Source organism: Chrysochloris asiatica, unplaced genomic scaffold, assembly GCF_000296735.1.
Source record: "Chrysochloris asiatica unplaced genomic scaffold, ChrAsi1.0 scaffold00201, whole genome shotgun sequence".
Lineage (NCBI taxonomy): Eukaryota > Metazoa > Chordata > Mammalia > Afrosoricida > Chrysochloridae > Chrysochloris > Chrysochloris asiatica.
In genome coordinates this window covers 3,412,850-3,434,238 of record NW_006408719.1, presented here as the reverse complement: position 1 = coordinate 3,434,238, position 21,389 = coordinate 3,412,850, and the positions used below count along the sequence as shown (strand labels likewise).

Genomic DNA, 21,389 nt, shown 5'->3' with positions numbered 1-21,389 from the left:
AAAGAAAGAAAGAAAGAAAGAAAGAAAGAAAGAAAGAAAGAAAGAAAGAAAGAAAGAAAGAAAGAAAGAAAGAAAGAAAGAAAGAAAGAAAGAAAAGAAAGAAAGAAAAAGAAAGAAAGAAATGCTAACTAACATACCCACATTAGGGTTCCCTATCATTTGGACTTTTCTTTATTCAATAAAGAAGTTTCTGGTAATGGATTAGATGTTCTTACACAAAAAATGAAGGATACTGCTTAAATTCTGCTATAACACAATATTTATCTGCAAACAGAAGCACTTCCTATTAGGCTCTTCTGGTAACTTAAACTTTGTTGTTTTTGTTGTTATTAGGTGTCATTGAGTTGGTACTGACTCATAGTGACTCAAAGCGCAACAGAATTTAACACTGCCCAGTCCTCCACCAATCTGACAATCATTGCAACACTTGAGCCCATTGCTGCTGCCAATGTGCCAATCCATCTTGCTAGGGACCTTCTTCATATTCACTGACCTTCCATATTACCAAGCATGATGTTCTTCTGTAGGGATTGATTCTTCCAGACAATATGTTTCAAGTATAAGAGACAAAATCTGGCCATCCTGGCTTCCAAAGAGCATTCTGGCCGTACTTCTTCCCACACAGATATGTTTGTTATTTTGGCAGTCCATGGTACTTTCAATATTCTCCTACTACACCATAATTCAAATGCATCAGTTCTTCTGTGGTCTTGCTCATTCACTCTCCAATTTTCACATGCATATGAGGTTACTGTAAATACAGTGGCTTGTCAAGCGCACCTTAATCTTCAAACTGATATCTCTGCTGTTCAACACATTAAGAGGTCTTGTGCAGCAGATTTGCCGAATGCAATATGCAGATTTATTTCTTGACTGCTGCTTCCATGAGTGTTCACAGTTGATCTGAGCAAAATGAAGTCTTTGACAACTTCAATGTTTTTTCCATGTATCATGAGGTTTTTTTATTAGTCCAATGGTAAGGATTTTTGTTTTCTTTCATTGAGATGCAACCAAAACCGAAGGCTGTGTTCTTTGATTTTCATCAGTAACTATGTTAAGTACTCTTCACATTCTGCAAGCAAGGTTGTACCAGCATATTGCAGGTTGTTAATGAGTCTTCCTCCAATCCTGATGCCACCTTTTTTTCATATAATCCAGTTTCTTGAATTATTTGCTCAGCCTATACAGTAAATAAGTATGATGAAACAACACAACCCTGGCACACACTTTTCCTCATTTTAAACCATTTGGTATTTTTCTTTTTCTTTTCAAATTACTGCCTTGTGGTCTATGTACAGGTGCCTCAAGAGCAGAGTGAAGTGTTCTGCAATGTTGTTCATAGCTTGTCATAATGCATGCAATCAAAAGCCTTTGCATAGTCAATGGAGCACAGGTAAATATCATTCTGGTATTCTCTGCTTTCAGCTGAGACCCATCTGACTTAAGCAATGATATCCCTAGTACTACATCCCCATCTGAAACCTGTTTGAACCTCTGGCAGTTCCCTGTCAATGTACTAATGCAAATGAATTTGAATTATCTTTAGCAAAATATTACTTGCATGTGATATTAATGATATTTTCCAATAATTTCTGTTGGGGCACCTCTCTTTGGAATTGTTACAAATATGGATATCTTCCAATCAATTGACCAGATAGCTGTCTTTCAAATTTATTGTCATAGCTGAGTGATTGCCTCTAGTGCTGCATCAGTTTGTTGAAGGATTTCAATTCCATCAATTCCAGAGGCCTTATTCTTTGACAATGCATTCAGTGTACCTTGAACTTCTTCCTTCAGTACCATGCTTCAGTACCTTATGCTACTCTTGAAATGGGTGAACATCGACCAGTTCTTTTTGGTACAGTGACTCTGTGTATTCCTTCAATCTTCTTTTGATGCTTTTTGCATCATTCAATGTTCTGCTCATAGAATCCTAAAATATGGCAAATTGAGACTTAATTTTTTTCTTCAGTTTCCTCAGCTTGAGAAACGCTCAGCGTGTTCTTCCTTTTTGGTTTCCTAACTCCAGATCTTTGCAGATTTCGTTATAATATTTGGTTTTATCTTCTCCAGCTGCCCTTAGAAAGTTTTTATTCAGCTCTTTGACCTCCTCATTTCTTACATTTGCTTTAGCATCTCTACACTGGAGAGCAAGGTTGTATCAGTGTCTTTTCTGACATCCATTTCTGCCTTTTTCTTCTTTTATGTCTTCTTAATTAATGACCTTTTGCTTTCTTCCTCTATGACATTTTTTATGTCATCCTACAACTCTTCTGGTTTTCAGTCATTATTGTTTACTGTTCTTGAGATAGTCTCTAAATTCATGTGGAATATGTTCATGGTCATATTTTGGCTCTCGTGGGGTTGTTTTAATTTTCTTTAGCTTCTGCCTGAACTTTCCTAAAACCAATTGATGGTCTTCCCCTGGCCTAGTTTTGGCTGATCATATGGAGCTTTTCCACCATCTCTTACCACAGATGTAGTCAATTTGATTTCTGTGCATTCCATCTGATGAAATCCATGTGTGTAGTCATCTTTTATGTTGTTTTAAAAAAGTTATTTGCAATGAAAAAGTCATTGGTCTTGCAAACTTCTATCATTCAATCTCCAGTATTATTTCTATCACCAAGGCCATATTTTCCAACAACTGATTCTCCCTCTTTGTTTTCAACCTTTGCATTCTAATCACTGGTAATTATCAATACATCATGATTGCATGCTTGATCAATTTTAGACTGAAGAATTTAGTATAATTCTTTCATTTCATCATCACTGGCCTTTGTGATTGGTGCTTAAATTTGAATAATGTATTATCTGGTCTTCCTTATAAGTGTATGGATATTAACCTACCACAGATAGGATTGTACTTCGAGATACATCTTGAAATGTTCTTTTTTATGCTGAATGTGCCACCATTTCCTCTTCAATGTATCATTCCTGCCATAGTAAACTATGTGGTTTTCAGATTCAAAAATACCAATACTAGTCCATTTCAGCTTACTAATGCCTAGAATATCGAAGTTTATGCATTCCATTCATCTTTGACAAATTCCAGTTTTCCTAAATTCATACTTTGTGCATTTCATATTCTGATTATTAACTGATGTTTACAGCTGTTTCACCACATTTTGAGTTGTGCCCTATCAGCAAATGGTTTACTCTATTCCTGTCATCACAGTCAACTCTACTTTGAGGAGATAGCTCTTCTCCAGTAGTATTTTGAGTAATATTCCCCAGCCCCTCTCAACTTCAGGGGCTCATTTTCTGGCACTATATCTGACAACATTCTGTTACTCTTCATCATGTTTCAATATTAAATACTCTGGTATGATCTGACAATGCTCCACTGCTGTTCATAAGGCTTTCCGTGACTACATATTCAGAAGTCGTCCATCTCTCCTTCCTAGTCTGTCTTAGTCTAGAAGCTCATCTGAAACCTGTTCACCATGGATGACCCTGTTGATATTTAAAATACTGTTGGCACAGCTTCCAGAATTACAGTAACATGCAAGCCACCACAGTACAGCAAATTGACAGCTTCAAATATTAAACCACATATGTTTTGTTTTTAATAAGTGCTATCAAGTTGGTTCAGACTCATAGTGACCTTGTATAGCGTTTCCAAGGAATGACTGGTGAATTTGAACTGCTGACCTTGTGGTGCAACCTGACCTTGTGGTCTAGTACTTTATCACACAGCATTAAACCCAGCCACCTTTTCCCCTGTAACTGATGAAGATGACTGTCCTTCCCATGGTTGTGTAGATCTATCTGATTTCCCATAGTGACTTAAAGGAAATTTGATTTAAAACACCTTATATGATATTATTTGTAGATGATTTTAATGAAAGCAAACTCCTGACTCCCATTATCAGGTTGATCTCACTTTTACAACTATACTTTTAAGTCCTTGAAAGCCATCCACTTCCCCAAACCACTTTAGCCCAACTGGCTGGATTTATTGCTTTTACTTGAGCCAGAAAACTTGCTAAAGGGAAACCTGTGAATATGTGTATGGATTCAAAATATACATTTAGAATTATTAATGATTGTGGCATGCTATGGAAACAAAAAGGGTTCTTAAGCTCTTTTGGTCATACTATGAACATTTTCACTTTAGTAGCAGACCTTTAGATGCCTGTTGCTCCTTTCTGAAATGGCTATAATTAAAATACAGATGCACCAATCAAATGGAGTGCTCCAAAGTGAAACATTTGGGAAAACTGCTAAATAGGCTGCTTCCCAAATTATTGTTAACTCAAAAAATCTGGCTGTTACCAAGACAATATTACTAAACTATCATTAATAATTGGAATGAAAATGTTTTTTTTTTTTATCAAATTAATTCGATTAACACCACTAATCTGACTGAATTCTGGGTATATCATTCTTCCCCTTAGTCCACACAAGACCAACCATATTACGTAACCTTGCTGTACCTTCACAGTTTAATATTATATATTAATACATGACTTATTATTGTTTTGAAAAATCATTTAAATGGGTCATTCACATCAAAATAGGTTCACCTCCAGAATTATTCACTTATATACATCTGCACACAATTTAAATCTTATTCATGTTTGGTTGTGTCCTAATAGTTCTATTCAAACAAAACAATGTTTTGTTTTTAGTAATGCTTGATATTATTTCTCATTAATGATTAGCTGTCATAATTAATCATCAAAATTCCCCAGCTTGTGCCCAGATCTAGAACTGCCTAGAAATTGCAGAATTATCCATTTGTAATGATTCACTTACTGCACACTGGCTCTAAAGAGTTCATTATATTTTCTAATACTAACACTGTGTTAGATATGTTATGTGCCCCATCTAGACATGTCTTTTATGCTAAGGATTAGCTTATTTAAGAGAAAGCATATAACTCACCCTATTAATTGGGCCTTGCCATACTTAGAAGTTTAGAATATGTGGGGCCAATGTACCAAGATGCTCTTGGAGTTCCCACGAGAATCCATTCACATGATGGCTTACTACAGAACCCAGCAACTGCCATCAAGTCAGTTCTGACTCATAGTGACTCTAACACACAGAGTAGAACTGCTCACTAGGGTTTCTAAGATGGCAAATCTTTATAGAAACTGTTTCATCTGTCATCTGTAGAGCAGATGGTGGGTTTTAACCACTGACTGTTTGATTAGAAACCCAACCCAATGCTTAACTCATTGTGCCACCAGGGCTCCTACTATGGAACGGTGACTTTAAATTAATATTCCAATAGCAAAGATAACTTGTCCTCTCAGATAATACCATTGTTGATAGGCTTAGATGGGGCTGGTCATTTCTTTGAACGTTTGTTCTCATGTATGGCATATTACAATTAGGAAAATCTATTTGAAACCTATCTGCCAATATGGCCAAAATTGCTGATAATGTTACTGATGGAATGGCAACTCAGCAAAAGTCCTTAGAATTGCTTGCTGTAATTGTTTTAGATAATAGAATAGCTTGATTTTCTCCTAGTTCAAGGAGGAGAAATTTTTGCTATTACTAATATCGCTTGTTATTCATGGATAAACACTTATGGAGAATAAAGTAAGACATTACTAAAATACATCAAAATGCCTCCTGTTTACATAATATTACCCCCCAAATCCGTACTTTCTTTCTTGGATATTTTTAGTTGGTTACCTCAAAGTATCAAGTCTGGTATTTGCTGTTTTCTACTAGCCTGCCTATTCCTTTCAATCACTGAAATAGTTATTATAAAAACCCACCCACTGCTGTGAAGTCAATTCCAACTCACAGTGAGCCTGTCTACATATAGGACAGAGTAGAACTGCTCCATAGGTTTTCCACGGCTATACAAATTTATGGAAGTAGATTGACTTAACTTTCTTCTACAGAGTGATTGGTGGGTTTGATCCCCTGATTTTTCAGTTAGCAGCCCATGGCTTAATTCATTGCACTACCAGGGCTCCTTATTGTTTTTATAAGCTTGTTAAATGTATTGTGTATTGTGTTTCTCATTGACATAGCCAACCCTGAATGTATCAAGCCATATAATTAATCTTGTATTCATAAGAAATTAATTTTGCTAAGAGGAATTAGGTTTAGTTCTGAAATCATACCTTTTAGAATGCCAAATTGCTCCTCTAATGTGACCCTGTTTATACCTTACTTAATGAGGCCATAAAAAATAGTAAGGCAACAGGGCAAGGTGCCTGATAATCTCTAAAAATAGAACATGTGTCTAGCCTGCTTAGTCACCCAAACAGGCCCTTAGTCAGCCTTTAAGTCTGGAAATGAACTCACCATGATCATGGCTCAATTTTCAGCTAAATAATAGAGAGGCATTAGTGAAGTAAATGCATACCTTAGCTTAATCAATAATTTGAAATCAAAAGAGCAGCATTCTTTAACCAAAGATACAGTCCAGATGGCTTAGAGAAGATGGAAACAGGAAACACTGGGAGGGGATTGCATTCAATGAGATGAATCAAAATGTAGTATGAATTATTGAAAGTTAATTTTTTTTTTCAAATAGAGCAGTCATTCCCCCAAATACTAAACTCTTGCAGAATTCCTTTATGAGTGCTCAAAATGGGAAGAATGTTCATGTAAGCCAATGTCCAAACTGAGGCACTTGGCATAACTAAAACAGCTACCTGATGTCTAAGTTTACCACATTTTAAGTCAAACTACAGCTTGATCTTCTGGTGTTGTGTTGTAGAATAAGCACTGAACTGTGAACCAAAATGTTGGCAGTTCAAACCCACCAACTGTTCCTCAGAAATCCTGTAAGGGTAGCTATGAGTCAGAATCGACTAGATGGCACGTAACTACAAAAACAAAGTTTGGCCTAAAAACCTTGCCTCTACTGCTTTTCAGAAAGAGCTCCGGTCAGCAGTTCAAAACTACCAGCAGCTCCAGGAGAGAAAGATGAGGCTTTCTGCTCCCATAAAGATTTACAGCCTCAGAAACACTATGCAGGGTCTCTATGAGTCGGAATTGAATCCACGGCACATAACCACCGCTACGACCACTGCTTTGCAGAAATAATTGAGATTCTTGTAAAAGTGTAACTGCTTGCAACTCAAAATGATCAAAAATGTAAATTTTAGCTTGTAGGAGGAATTATTAAAAGATGTATGTAGAGAGTATTTGCATGGAGTGATCCAAGAAGGATGCCTTGGTCAACATGTCCCATGAGGTTAAGAAACACAAATGATAGTGTCAACAAAGACAATAGTTTAACAACCTCCGTGTAACTGTCTGTCATGCACCCTCTCAGGCCTAACATCACATAGTCCATTGTTTACTCCGCCCTATTAAAACCTAACTCAATGCTTGCAATTTGAGTCACTACCGTATCCAGCCTGGGTGTTACTGTTTCTTCAGATACGCAAATCTCTCTACTCTTTGCTTTCACTTCTAACAGAATGTAAGGTAGGTGCTTTGCTATGACAGGAGATAATACATAATTGGAGCAATCAATTTTAACAATAAACAATAGTTTAAATTGTTTCCTTACCCCACGGTACTGGCTTTCATTAAAAATCTGAGGTGGCAAGGGGTACCCTGTAGCTGGTCGATTGTTTTCAGGTACATTTTCTCTCATCCACTTCCGATTCTCTTCATTAGCTGCAATATCTTTTTCTTCAAATCCTATTTTGTTGGCTTCCAAGAAACCAATCACATCTTGCTGTTTCTTCTTAATCTAGGACCCAAATGACATGAGACTATATTGTGACTAAATAACTTTGGTTGTTTTTATTTTCAAATTCAATAAACATCAGTGTTTGTAAATTAGCAGAAATGAATTCAGATATAGATTTTTTTTAAATGTGTGGTGTCACAGAAGATACGACAGGGCTTCAAAATGTTCAGAGAAAAATGGAATTGAAAGCAAACCCCACATTTAAGCATGCAGAATTAGGCTAACTGATGCACATCAATATCCTAAAGAGGTGCAGTTAACTAAAAACTGTGTGTATTGAGCAGCTTAGTTTCTGATTAGATAAAACTTATTTTAGTTTCAGCCTTTGTTGAAATGAAAGTCTTTCTAAGCAGTCAGAAATCATTTCCCAGTCTTTAAAACCATTGTACAGTGAGCAAAAATGAATCTTTCCTTGAGAATCTTACAAAGCCTCAGAGTCACTTTAATCTCAATTCTAACTCTGCAGAAGAGAAGCTGAAGAATAGATTAAGCTAAACCTGTCTGAAAACTAAATTGGAATATACCAGTACCACTCGTTAACTCATAACATGTGCTTTTAAAGTTTTTTTCATGTGTTATCTGTACTTCTTCTTCAACTAGATTAGCAACTAAGCATAGTACATTTATTTTGTCTCCTTATCACCTGTAGGAAAGTGCTCTGAAGTTAGAAAATTTTAAACTTATTTAAGTTTCCTCCCTCATGTGTATTTCTTTTAGAGTCCAAATTCACACATCTGCACTAGTTTACTCATACTTAAAAGCCACTTGTAACAATTTTTAACATATTCAAAAATAATGTTTTTTCATGAAACCACACAACAAAGACACATGAGACAGAGCAAACACAACCAAAATAAATAAGCAGTCCTGTCAATTTGGAATGAAAATGTAAAATGAAAAGCTCACAAATATCTGGATTCACAAATACAAAAACACACATACATGCATGCATGCATGCATGCACAGAGGTTGCATTTTGGGGGGGGGGGTGTAAAATATGTATAACAAAAAGTTTGCCATTTTAACCAAGTTTTAGTATACAATTCAGTAGTATGCATTATATTTAGTGTGTTGTGCTATCATCATTATTTCTAAAAGCTTTTCATCACCCAAAATGGAAATCCAACACCCCTCAGCAATTACTCCTATTCCCTACTCCCTTCAGTCCCTGGTAACCACTAATCATCATCTGTCTCTATAGATTTGTCTAATCTAGATATTTCATGTAAGTGGAGTCATACAGTATTTGTCCTTTTTTGTCTTCCATTTTGTTCACCAGGTTTTCAAGGTTCAGCCATGAAATGGCACATACCAGGACTTAATTTTCTCTCTATAACTGAATAACATTCTATTTTACTCAAATGGTTATAACATATTTTGTTTGTCTGTTGATAAACACTTGGATTTTTTTCACCTTTTAGCTATTTTGAGTAATGTTTCAATGAACACAGGTATGCAGGTATCTGTTTGAGTCCCACAAAGGTTGTCTATGTTATCTTCTAATTTGCTTGTGATTGTGTATAAAAAATTCTCTGACATAATTTAACTAAAAGAAAATAAAAATTCTAAATTATCCCAATGGAAATAGAATTTCTACATACAAGTTAGATCAAAGTCCAGAATTTTTCTTTAAAGATCACTTACAGCCCAACAAAATTTTTCAAGTGAAATTCTATTTCCTTATTAACTAGTAAACTGAGACTTTTATTACTAAACAAAACATACTTTTCATTCAATAGTGAGTAACTGTTATCATGACTAGTTGTGATGGTCACAACTGTAATGGTAGAAGTTGTGTAACAACTTTAATTCCAGTTATTCTTTCATTCCAGGAACAGAGGACCCTAGGACCATCAGGAGGGAAGAGCGTAAGCAGAGCATGAGATCCTAACCAGAGAAGCAGTAATAACAGAGACAGTAGCAGAGGTGTTGACAAAGAGATATACAGCAGCTGAGGGCTCTAGACCCCTGGAATAAGAAAGGCTGTTTGGCCAAAAGCTGGCTTGCAAAATGTGCCCTTTGGTCATTTAAATGAATATACATTTTCTGTGTGTTTTGTGTACATTTTTTTTTTTTTAAAGAGGGATTCTCTAATCAAATACTGTTAATTGATGGTGCCTGGAGGAGATTGTAATCATTGCAATGAAAGAATGAAAGGTTGAGTACAAAACTGATGCTCTGCCATGTAATCTATCACTCAATTCACAATAAACACTTTAATAAAAACAAAAAACATATGCCCACTTTTGAGGAAAATCAACATCCAAGTCAATAAATATTCAGGAATGGTTCCAGTACACTCATACATTATGTGGAAATGCTGATAAATTCATAGCTCTCAATCCCCATGGTCTAGTAATGGAATTTGATTAGTATGAAGTTTGGCAAATAATTTGTCAATCATATGCAAACTTAATAATGTAAGTAAAATTGAAGATAGTGGTGATCCTGTGTCGTTGAGTCATTTCTGACTCAGTGACCATATATGGGGTTTCCGAGGCAGTACATTTTTATGGAAGCAGAAAGCCTCATCTTTTTCCCAGAGAGTAGCTGGTAGATTCAAACTACTGACCTTGTGATTAGCAAGCCAACACATAACCACTATACTACCAGGGCTCCTTAGAACTGAAAATACTCCATTGTAAATGTTATTTTCAGACACATGACATTTTTTTAAATGAGAGTAAAGAATGGAATCTAGTGATGAAATTTTTACATAGTTCTGGGTGAATGTTATCTTTCATATTTTTATGACCTAACCAAAGGTGGAGGATCTTTAAGATAAATGACTTTTTGAGACCTTGCCCTCCTTAAAAATGTATTGAACATTTACTATGTTCACTGTGCTAAATTAAGATGAGTTGCCACTGGATATGATAAAATGCTTTCACTGATATTTTTACCCTCCCTCTATCAGCTCTGGATCACAACTATTTCTCCTATGCTCAGAGATTTTTCTGATGAGAAGTAAACATGACTCTTTGAGTGATCTGAATCTACACAAGGCTGGTGCGAAAATGATGACATCAACCATCCCTCTCACAGTACTCTACACATCTGGGTTTGATAATTAATTGCAATGCCCATATAGAACTCAGACATCTTATTCACAGTTATTTTGTTGTTAAGTGCAGTCGAGTCGGTTCCAATCCATAGCAACCCTGTACAGGGTTTCCGAGGAGCTGCTGGTGAGCTTGAACCACCGACCTTGCAGTTCAAATGGCTTTGCAGTCTGATGCATTAACCCACAGTGCCACACCAGGACTCATAATTATAGGGCTTATTAAAGAAGTTAACATGCTACAATTTAGGGTCAGAAATGCTCAGGGCACTGTTTTTCCTGTCAGGACAGCTTCTCTTCAGCTGTGCCCACAGGCAGGCCTCTCTCTGCCCAATCAATATTACACAAGTCTCTTAGGGCTGCTGATAAATGCCCACAGGACACATCATTCCACCATAAACCTCAACCTGAATGCACTTAGCTATAGCTCTGTGGGTCATCAAACCTAGCTCCCCTACTTAAGTATTTGCAGGCACCCCATTCTGCAAGCAAGCCTCCTACCCAAAATCACTCTACTTGCTCAAGAGCTTGGGAAGCCCACCACTCTATCTCATGCTCTGGCTCTTGGTTCTGCTACTCCTCTTCCACTCCTTCAGTGTCACAGCTTTCTGTCACTGATTCTAGGAAATGCAATGCACAGGGATCTCAGTGTCCAGAGGACACACTCCCTTCCTGGTTCTTCTTTGATGGTAGTGAGATCCCCACTCCTACTTATGAGATGATGACACCCATCCTGACAACCCAACATTGGCCAATTCTCTCATTAGATAGTAACATTGGCCAAGCCTCTCATTAGATTTCCAAGTGTTGACAATCAACAACCCCATTAACAATCACTCACAAGTGAATTATATAACCCATCAGCGTCTTCTCTGACGTTCTCTTCTGATGGGAGTTTACAAAGAGTATAGCTAAAAGAAAGGAGCACTGGTAGTGTAGTAGATTACTAGCTAGGCTGCTAAATGCAAGGTCAGTAGTTCGAATTTACCAGTCACTCCATGGGAGAAAAAGGAGGCTTTCTGCTTCCATAAAGATTTATAGCTTCAAAAACCCTATGCATGGTCATTATGAATCTGAACCAACTCAGAAGCACACACCCACCACCACCATGGCTAAATAATTCATGAAATAATTCAGTGTACTGCAGTTGAACAGAAGGGGATATTCACACTTTATACCTACATCTTTGCATGTCAAATATGAACAGTTGCTAGGCTTTGAAGCTGCAGGGAATGCAAAAAAAAAAAAAAAGTTTCCCTACTTGATCATAACTTTTAACTCCAAAATTTCTTATTTTGAGTTTATTTCCAACAAAAGATACTTTGTCTAAAGAATTATTGCCTTTCTTATATGCATACAGCAATGTGTTCACTATAACAGATTTTGTCATAAGGGCACCCAGTGATGCTAATTTCCTATTTATTTAATGGAATTTAAAAGTACACAGGCAAGTCCATGTAGAAAGAGCCAGTTAGATGGTGGAGTAGGAAGAAAGGCTATAAAGACCCTCTACAACAAAGATAAGGAAAATCAAATGAAACAGATGCAGATGACAGTCCTGGAACCCTGAGTTTCATGTGAAGAGACAGAGGAGTGGATTGAATGCTTACTAAGAGAGAAAGGTGAGCAGACACAGCAAAAAAAAAAAAAAAAAAAAAAAAAAAAAAAAAAAAAAAAAAAAGACATAAGATATACTGCTGATCTGTGCTGGCCAATCACACATTGCATGACCATCAAACTTTTGTGAGCAGCTTCAGAGACAAGACAGCATATTGTCATTGCAGAAACATACCAGTGACTCGTGGAGATAAAGGTGCAGATTTTTTTTTTGAAAAAACACAAGAAAAGGTTTTCATGCTAAAAGAAAAATTCTTTTGTGGTTTCCAGGGATGGGAGGGAAGGGAGAGTAATTTACTGGCTAGAGGGTTGTTGTTGTTAAGTACCGTGGAGTCGGTTCCAACTCATAGTGACCCTGCACAGGATTTTTGAGGCTGTAAATCTTTATGGGAGCAGAACCCTTCATCTTTCTCCCACGGAATCACTGGTAGTTTCAAACTGGTGACCTTGAGGTTGGCAGCCCGACTGGTAACCACTATGCTACCAGAGCTAGAGGGTAGACACATGTTTACTCAGGTGACTGGGATGGAGACTGGCAGAAGAATGATGAAGACAGGTGAAATAGGGACACATGCAAGGGTTAAGGGGGTAGGGGTAAATAGTATATATACAACCCAAAAGAACTCTGGTAGCTAGTGGTTACGAATCAGGCTGCTAACCTCAAGGTTGGCAGTTCAAAACTACCAGTTGTTCCATGGAAGAAAGATGAGGCTTTCTGCTGCCATAAAGATTTACAGCCTTGGAAACCCTGTGCAGGGTCACTATGAGTCGGAACCAACTCCACGGTACTTAACAACAAAACAACAAGGAGCTCTGGTAGTTATGAATCAGGCTGCTAACTTCAAGGGCATCAGTTCGAAACTACCAGTGGTTCCATGGGAGAAAGATGAGGATTTCTGCTCCTGTAAAGATTTACAGCCTTGGAAATCATTGCAGGGTTGCTATGAGTCGAAACCAACTCCACAGCATATAATCACCACCACCACTACACAACCCTGGAAATACAGCGTTTTGTGGAAGAGATATACATGCTGACCAGGTATGGGAGGAATACTAGGTGCATACCTACAAATATATTAAGGGTATGAATGAGGATATTTGTCATGGTATTTTTCTTTTCTGCAACAACACCTATGAATATACAATATACAACTTGATAAGAACTTCTTAGACATTATCAAACCCCTTGAAGCAATGAGTTGCTGGCTCTGGGGACTCAGGACCATAGTCTCAGGGGACACCATGGTCAATTGACATAACATATTTCACAAAGCCAATGTTCTACATCCTACTTTGGTGAGTAGTGTCTGGGATCTTAAAAGCTCATGAGTGGTCACTTAATATGCAACTATTTTTCTCTCCATGTGAGGAAGAAAGAAGAGTGATAAAAATTTAAGATGCATGGAATCAACTAGTCAGATGGTCCAATGGAACATTTGAACATCAGTCACCAAGGCTCTTACACCAGAAGAACTAGATGCTATTTGGCTACTACTGCTAGTTGCTCTGAAAGGGATCACATTAGAAGGTCCCAGATAGAGTGAGAGAAAACGGGAGCAAAACCCAATAATAATTTTTAAATATCAGGTTTACCAATCAGAAAGAGACTGGAGGAACCCAAGACTATGACTCTTGACCACCTTTCCTTCGTGTCTGGAAAGGAACTCAACCTTTTGGCCCAATTTTCAGCCCAAAAGTATAGGGAAGGCAACAACACTAGTAAGGTATGCTAACCATAGAATGATTAATCATTCCAGATCAAAAGGACAACGTTAATCTAAGGGCAAATCTGAAAAGGGATGACAAGGAAGGTGGAGTGGAAATGGCAACCAAAGTGGGATAACTGTTGCTACATGAAGGAGGATTGTAATCATTGAAATAAAACAGTGTATAAATTTGTTGAATGTAAAATTGATGTTCATATCTCTAAACCTTCACTCAATTCAAAATTGAAAAGTTAAAAAAGAAAGTACACAAGCATACCAAACATGTTACCAAAAACCATATGAACAGAACAATTAGAAGGAATGGCACCAGGGTTCACTATGCAACAAAATTTAAATGTTCTACAGAATAAAAATGAATTTGAAGTTAAGAGGTTATTGATATCCTGTTCAGCATACAAATGAAGTTTCAAGTAGGCAATGATACTTAAGAAAGTAAATCAATCATTTTCAAAGAGTAACCACACATCCATATCCTCTAACTTCCATCCAGAGAATGAAAAGTAATTTTTACCTTCGTGTCAGGAATTTAAGGTTTAATATATCATTCTCTTTAAAAGCACTGAGCAAGGTTATGGAACAATTGTTGTTTAAAGGAAACAGTTGCTCTCTAACAATTCTCTGTAAACCTATTGTTTGTCAAGACAACTGTCAAGTTTATTGTAAAGTAAGGAAACACATGAATTCAGAGATGACTGACAAAGTACTTGCTTTAGAAGGTTGCGGTGTAAATGTTTCAAATATCAAAGGAAGAACAATGATATTGCCAATGGAAAGAGATCTTTTTTCATAAAGAAAATGCCAACCTATCATAAACATTCTATCAAGATGGGATTTTTGCCTTCTTTTATATTCAATCTCTATTAAATGACAGAGGCTCCAATTATGAGGGGCTAATATCTTAAATTGAGTCCTAATGTGGTGCTGTGGGCTAATGCATCAGATTGCAACTGCAAAGTTGGTGGTTTAAGCTCATCAGCTGCTCCTTGGAAACCCTATACAGGGTTGCTATGGATTGGAATCAACTCGACGGCACTTCACAACACAACAACAATATCTTAAATGGGAGTCCTGGTGTGGTGCTGTGGGTTAATGTGCCAGACTGCAAAGCCATTTGAACTGCAAGCTTGGTGGTTCAAGTTCACCAGCTGCTCCTCAGAAACCCTATACAGGTTCACTATGTGTCAGAATCGACTTGACAGCACTTGACAACAACAACAAAATCTTAAATGAGTGTCAGAAATTGTACTCAATTGTTATCCAATAATATGTATTGGATGCCTCTAGGTGCATAAGAATTTTACTAGGTTATCTAAAACTTGTAAAGGAAAATAGCAGACACCGCTTCTCAAGATTACAATCTAGTGAGAGGGATTAAATCATATATACATTTAAAAGCTCAAGTAAAGCAATGGTCTTTAAATAAGGTAAGAAAATGCAAGGTCATTAAGTAATAGGGGCTAGTTAAAAGACAAAACCAATAAGTGTGGAGGTGGGGCTTGATGGAGGAGCAGGGAGAAGTGCAGTGAGGATCTCCATCAGCAATAACAGAATACCAGATGAAGCAGGTTCAGGGGATGGTCCCAGAACTCTGAAATACAAATAAAGGAATGTTTAGAAAGTTTGAAGGATTATAAGCACTAGAATTTGTAGTGGAAGCAAAAAATCTAGTGCTTCCAGATCTGTTGGCCTCAGTGACTCCCAGAGTGGCCATCTTGGATGAGACAGAGTGGGGGAAGTATCAGAGCCGCGCCATATGCCTGATGCCTGACCAATCCTCAGAGATAAGGGTGTGGACATTCTTTCTTTTTTTTGTATCTGTTCATTTGTCTCTTGCTGTCTGCACACCTCCATTCTGGTGACAAGAGAGGGTGCCTGAGCGAGTGACCACGCCACCCAAAACCCAGATCTCATAAAAATTTAAAGGGAAAGTTTCCACTTAAAACCAAATGGCAGCGCAAAATGGCCACAACCAGGCCTGAACTGTTAATCACTAGAAGAAAAGGCCTGAACCGGTATTGTGGAGTGGGAGAGAGGCAGACTGAAAAAGGAAACAGGCAAAAAATTAAATCCTGAGTTATGTCATAATGACCAACAGTGGCATCTTGAAATTTTTCAGGCGGTCTCGAAGGCAAGAAGCCACGAGAAGGATATTAAAGTCATACTCATATTTGGCTACAGAATTTTTCTTCTCTCTTTTCTGCAATTATAGACAACAGTATCCAATCTGTCTTTTTTGCTGTTGCTGTTTTGTGTATTGATCCCCTCTTTAACTTTGTTGCTGTTGTTGTTAAGTGCTGTCGAGTCGGTTCCAACCCATAGTGACCCTGTACAGGGTTTCCGAGGGTGTAAATCTTTACGGGAGTAGAAACCCTCATCTTTCTCCTTCGGAGCAGCTGGTAGTTTCGAACCACTGACCTTAAGGTTCGCAGCCCGATTCATAACCACTACACTACCAGAGCTCCTTTAGGGGGTTCTTTCTCTACCAACACTACCAAAAAGAGACAGTAATTGTGGTCACATAGTCAAGCTACAATCACACCCTATAAAATCCCACCATCCAGGCAAGAACCGATAACAGCTGCCATACACCAGTTAGGTAGCCAACACCTGCGACAGTTACTCTGAGTTAACTAATAGAAAGAGTGAAAAGGGAAGCCCATCTTCTGATCACATCAACCTGGAGGCAATCAGAAAAGCATAATAAAATACCAAAACATACATTCCTCTAAGTAGTAAGGTGACAGCTAATGACTGAATATTTCCAAGAAACACATGACCATCTTTGGACATGTCCAGAAACAAGATAAAGTGACAGAGACAAATGAGCTGGAGATAGACCTAGACTTCATATTTGGAAGACAACTATCTGGCTGACTGATTGGAAGAGATCTGTATGTGTGCCCATTCCAAAGAGAGGTCACCCAACAGAATGTGGAAATCATCAGAAAATATTTCTGATATTACCTGTAATGTCAGTAATATAACCTGTAATATCTGATATTACCTGTAATGAAAGTAAAGTTTACTACAGGTAATACAGAAATGGATACAAGCATACACTGACTGACAACATTCAGTGCTTCAATCTGGATTCAAAAGACCTGGAATGAGAGATATCATTGCTGATGTCAGAAGGATCTTGGCTGAACCAAATGAGAAACAAAACACAACATACCAAAATCTATGGGACAAGGCAAAAGCCGTGCTGAGAAGACAATTCATTGTGAGAAATGTGCACATCCAAAAAGAAGAAAGAACCAAAATTAACACATCAACACACCATCTACAACAATTAGAAACAGCAGCAGAGGGAACCTACAGTCACCAAAAGAATATAAACAGTAAAGGTCATAGCAGAAATAAATGAGATAGAAAAGAGAAAAACTATAGAAAGAATCAACAGGACAAGAAGCTAGTTCTTTGAAAGGATTAATAAAATTGACAAACCACTGGCAAACCTAACAAAAGAAAAAAGGGAGAAGACACAAATAACATGCACACAACCTACATAAACTTACACAGGGTGAGTTAGAAAATTTGAACTCACCCATAACAAAACATGCAATTGATTAAGTCATCAAAAAACTCCCAACCAGGAGGCAGGACTTGATGGTGTCTAGGGTGGAGGTGCAGCGAAGTTCACCATCAGCCATACCACAGAATACCACGCAAAGCAGATTCAGGGCAGAGCTCCAAAACTCGAAACCACAAAGATAGGAAATTTTTTTTAAAAGTTTGAAGGCTTATAGCTAGTGGAACTTAAAGCTGAAGTAAGAAATCGCATACTTTTGAATCTGTTGGGCTCGGAGGGCCGGAGCCAACATCTTGGGAAAGACCAAACGGCGAGACAAAGCGGAGGAGCAGACACACCACAGAAAAATGCTGCAGGAACTTTGGAGCAAAGGTGGACAATACACTTTGTCAGTTTTGCTTTGTTCTGATTTTTTTTTTTTTTTTTTGGTATCTGGTCATTGGCGCCCCGACTGTTTGCATCAATTCTTCTAAGGTCTTCCTTATTCACTACCCAGCTTTCACATGCATATGAGGTTATTGAAAATACCATGGCTTGGGTCAGGCGCACCTTAGTCCTCAAGCTGACATCTTTACTCTTCAACACTTTAAAAAGGTCTTGTGCAGCAGATTTGCCTAATGTAGTATGTCATTTGATTTCTTGACTGCTGCTTCCATGAAAGTTGATAGTTGATCCAAAAAGAATGAAGTCCTTGACAACTTCAATCTTTTCTCCATTGGTAAGTATTTTATTTATTGGTCCATTGGTTAAGATTTTTGTTGTCTTTACATTGAGATGCAATCCATACCGAAGGCTATGTTCTTTGATCTGCATCAGTAAATATTTTAAGTCTTCTTCACTTTCAGCAAGCAAGGTTGTATCATCTGCATATCGTAGGTTGTTAATGAGTCTCCCTCCAATCCTCATGCCACGTTTTTCTTCACATAATCCAGCTTCTCGGATTATTTGCTCAGCATACAGTTTGAATAAGTATGGTAAAAGAATACAACCCTGTCATACATCTTTCTTAATTTTATACTAATCAGTTTTCCCATGTTCTGTTCGAACAACTGCCTCTTGGTCCATGTACAGATTTCTCATGAGCACAATTAAGTGCTCCAGAATACTCATAGTATGCAATGCTGTCCATAGCTTGTCATGATCCACACAATCGAAAGCCTTTGCATACTCAATAAAGCACAGGTAAACATCTTCCTGATATTCTCTGCTTTCAGCCAAGAACCATCAGACATCAGCAATGATAGCTCATTAGAAAGATGCAAATCAAAATAATAATGAGATATCATTTCACACAAGCAATAACAGCAAAGATCAAAAAAGTAAAGGACAATAAATGCTGGCTATGAGGCAGAAAGACTAGGACCCCCACTACATTGTTGGTGGGATTGCAAAATGGTCCAACCATTCTGGAAAGCAATATGGCACTTTCCCAGAAGGTTTGAAATTGAAACACCTTATGATCCAGCAATTCCTCTACTTGGTATTTACCCACATGAAATACAAGCCATAACACAAGTAGATATATACACACCAATGTTCATAGCAGCACTTTTTACAAGAGCAAAAAATGGAGACTGCCTAAGTTCCCATCAGTGGAAGAATGGATAAACATACTGTGGTACATACACGCAGTGGAATATTATGCTACCTTGAAGAATAAAAAGGAAGCTGCAAGCCACCACATAACATGGATGAACCTTGAGGACATTATGCTGAGTGAAATTAGTCAATCACAAAAGGAAAAATACTGCAGAGGACCTTTATTGTAAAAGATTAAGAAAAAGAACCCAGCCTAATAGCAAAAAGAATAAATGTTTGCTAATCACTGGGATGTATGGGACAAGGTGAGAGGAGGGAGGGGAAGATAGAGCACAGGGTAAGGAATAGACACAGGATAGCTTGGGTGCTGTGGGTGGGGGGCAAGACACAAGAAGGGGGAAAGGAATGGAAGAATAAATTGGATGGAAGAACAGTTAGGCAGGTTTGCATGGGCTAAATGGGAAATAGCTAAACATGATGTATACACAATGTTGGAACAATGGGGCTCTGGGATACAGGGATTGAGGCATGGTTTGAACGGGTAAAAGAAGGCAAAGAATGTTAAGATGCTTGGCTGTCTTTTTAATCTTGGTTTTCCTTGACTACCATTGTAAAATGGGCACTTGAGGGGAAGAGAAAGGAATAGCCAGAGACAAACATCACAATAGAAAGCTTGCATGTCCATCTTCAACCTATAACTGACTGGAATACTTAAAGGGGGCTCAAACTTGCCCAGTGAAAGAGCCTTCCTATGAAGCCTTTGCATTGCATAAAACCATAGGTGGAGTCTGAACCACATCCAGAATCTTCTGAGGTGGGAATTTTCAACTTGAAAGGACAAGAGCAGCTAGAAGAAGATAAGATACTACGTGAAAGAAAGACAGGCAGGAAAAATCAAAAACAATAATGGCAGTCTAATTGACTACTACAAGAACTAGCAAGCTGTTCCCTCGGGAGCCATCAAGGCAAATGGTCGGTTCCCCTCAGAGCAAAATCCCTTTGAAGACTAAGACTCAAGGAGAATACATGAGCAGACATATGGTCTGGCTGGTGACCACGCTGGTCACCGATAAGTGGAAGTGGGGGGGTGGGGAACAGCAAGGAAGTTATGAGCTAAGCCTGACCATATTCAATAGACTCCTGTGAACCCAGGTTAACACCTGGTTGTCCAGCTGTATGGCAAAGCCTGGGGATTCCTGGGCCCAGAGACAGTGACATGGCCACAGAGGACTAGAGCAGAGAGTGAAGCGTCCAGCTGATATGAAGTGAGAGATGCACAAGAACACCCATACTTGCATATAGTACCCACTTGACTTGGCTTCAATGTCTGGATAATCAGAACTCGACTAGATGAAAAAAGAAGAGTAAAAAAAGAGTAATCCACTACAGTTTGATGAACTTGACCTATACTTATAGATGTAGTAGCTCAAAAGAGGGAACAAATCTTTACAGCGAGGATAATCCCCACCCCATCAGTAAACAGGGTTGACAGGGATGGGCAACTTAGACACTGGCTACCCGAAAAGGGAGGGGGGGGGAATGGCACTACAAACATAAGAAGCGACTGGCTTACAAGCTTTCAAGAGGGGGCAGAAGAAAGTAAAGTCTCCACTGAGGGTTTTCCAATCTGTTGGGATGGAGCTGATGAAAGGAGATGGGGATAAGACTCTTGTAGTACAACAGTGAATAACTGCTATCAGGACTGATTGTGATGGTTGGAAATATAAAGGTAGATGTTTTGTAACAAAAGGAGGGGAGTGGTTGATTTTTCGAGGTCCCTGTGACCATCAAGTGAGAAAAGCTGAGTGAGAGACCATACCCAAAGAAATAGTGATGCCATAAATGGAGGTAGAGATGATGACGACATGGAGAGATGGAGCAGCTGGGGACTCTGGATTTAGGGAGAAAGAGGAGCTGTGTTCTGACGGCCAGGGGACAGACTTGCGGGGTGTACCCTTTGGTTGTTTGAAGATGCATGGAGTGGATTGTAATCATTGTAATGAAATGAAATATGAAAGAATTAATGTAAACTGTTGTTCTCCCATGTAAACTATCACATAATTCACGATAAACACTTAAAAGAAAAAGAAAGAACATGATCTGCTTCACTTTTGGCGCTTCTTTCTTGATGGTAATGTGATCTCCCTTTCTGTCACTGAAATGGTTTACTTTAAGCCTAATAGAATGGTAACATTAATCAATCACTACATTAGGGCTCCATATATCTTATTT

The 21,389-nt window shown here is 38.1% G+C and overlaps 1 protein-coding gene across 1 annotated transcript in view; it reads right to left on the bottom strand.

Annotated features, from left to right (window-relative positions):
• Positions 1-21,389, bottom strand: part of LOC102825165 (SH3 domain-binding glutamic acid-rich-like protein-like) — a 232,374-nt gene that overhangs the window by 47,602 nt on the left and 163,383 nt on the right. The window contains exon 2 of the mRNA XM_006872511.1: positions 7,496-7,681. Coding sequence (XP_006872573.1) covers positions 7,496-7,681 — 186 coding nt within the window. The remainder of the gene's footprint in view (positions 1-7,495; positions 7,682-21,389) is intronic.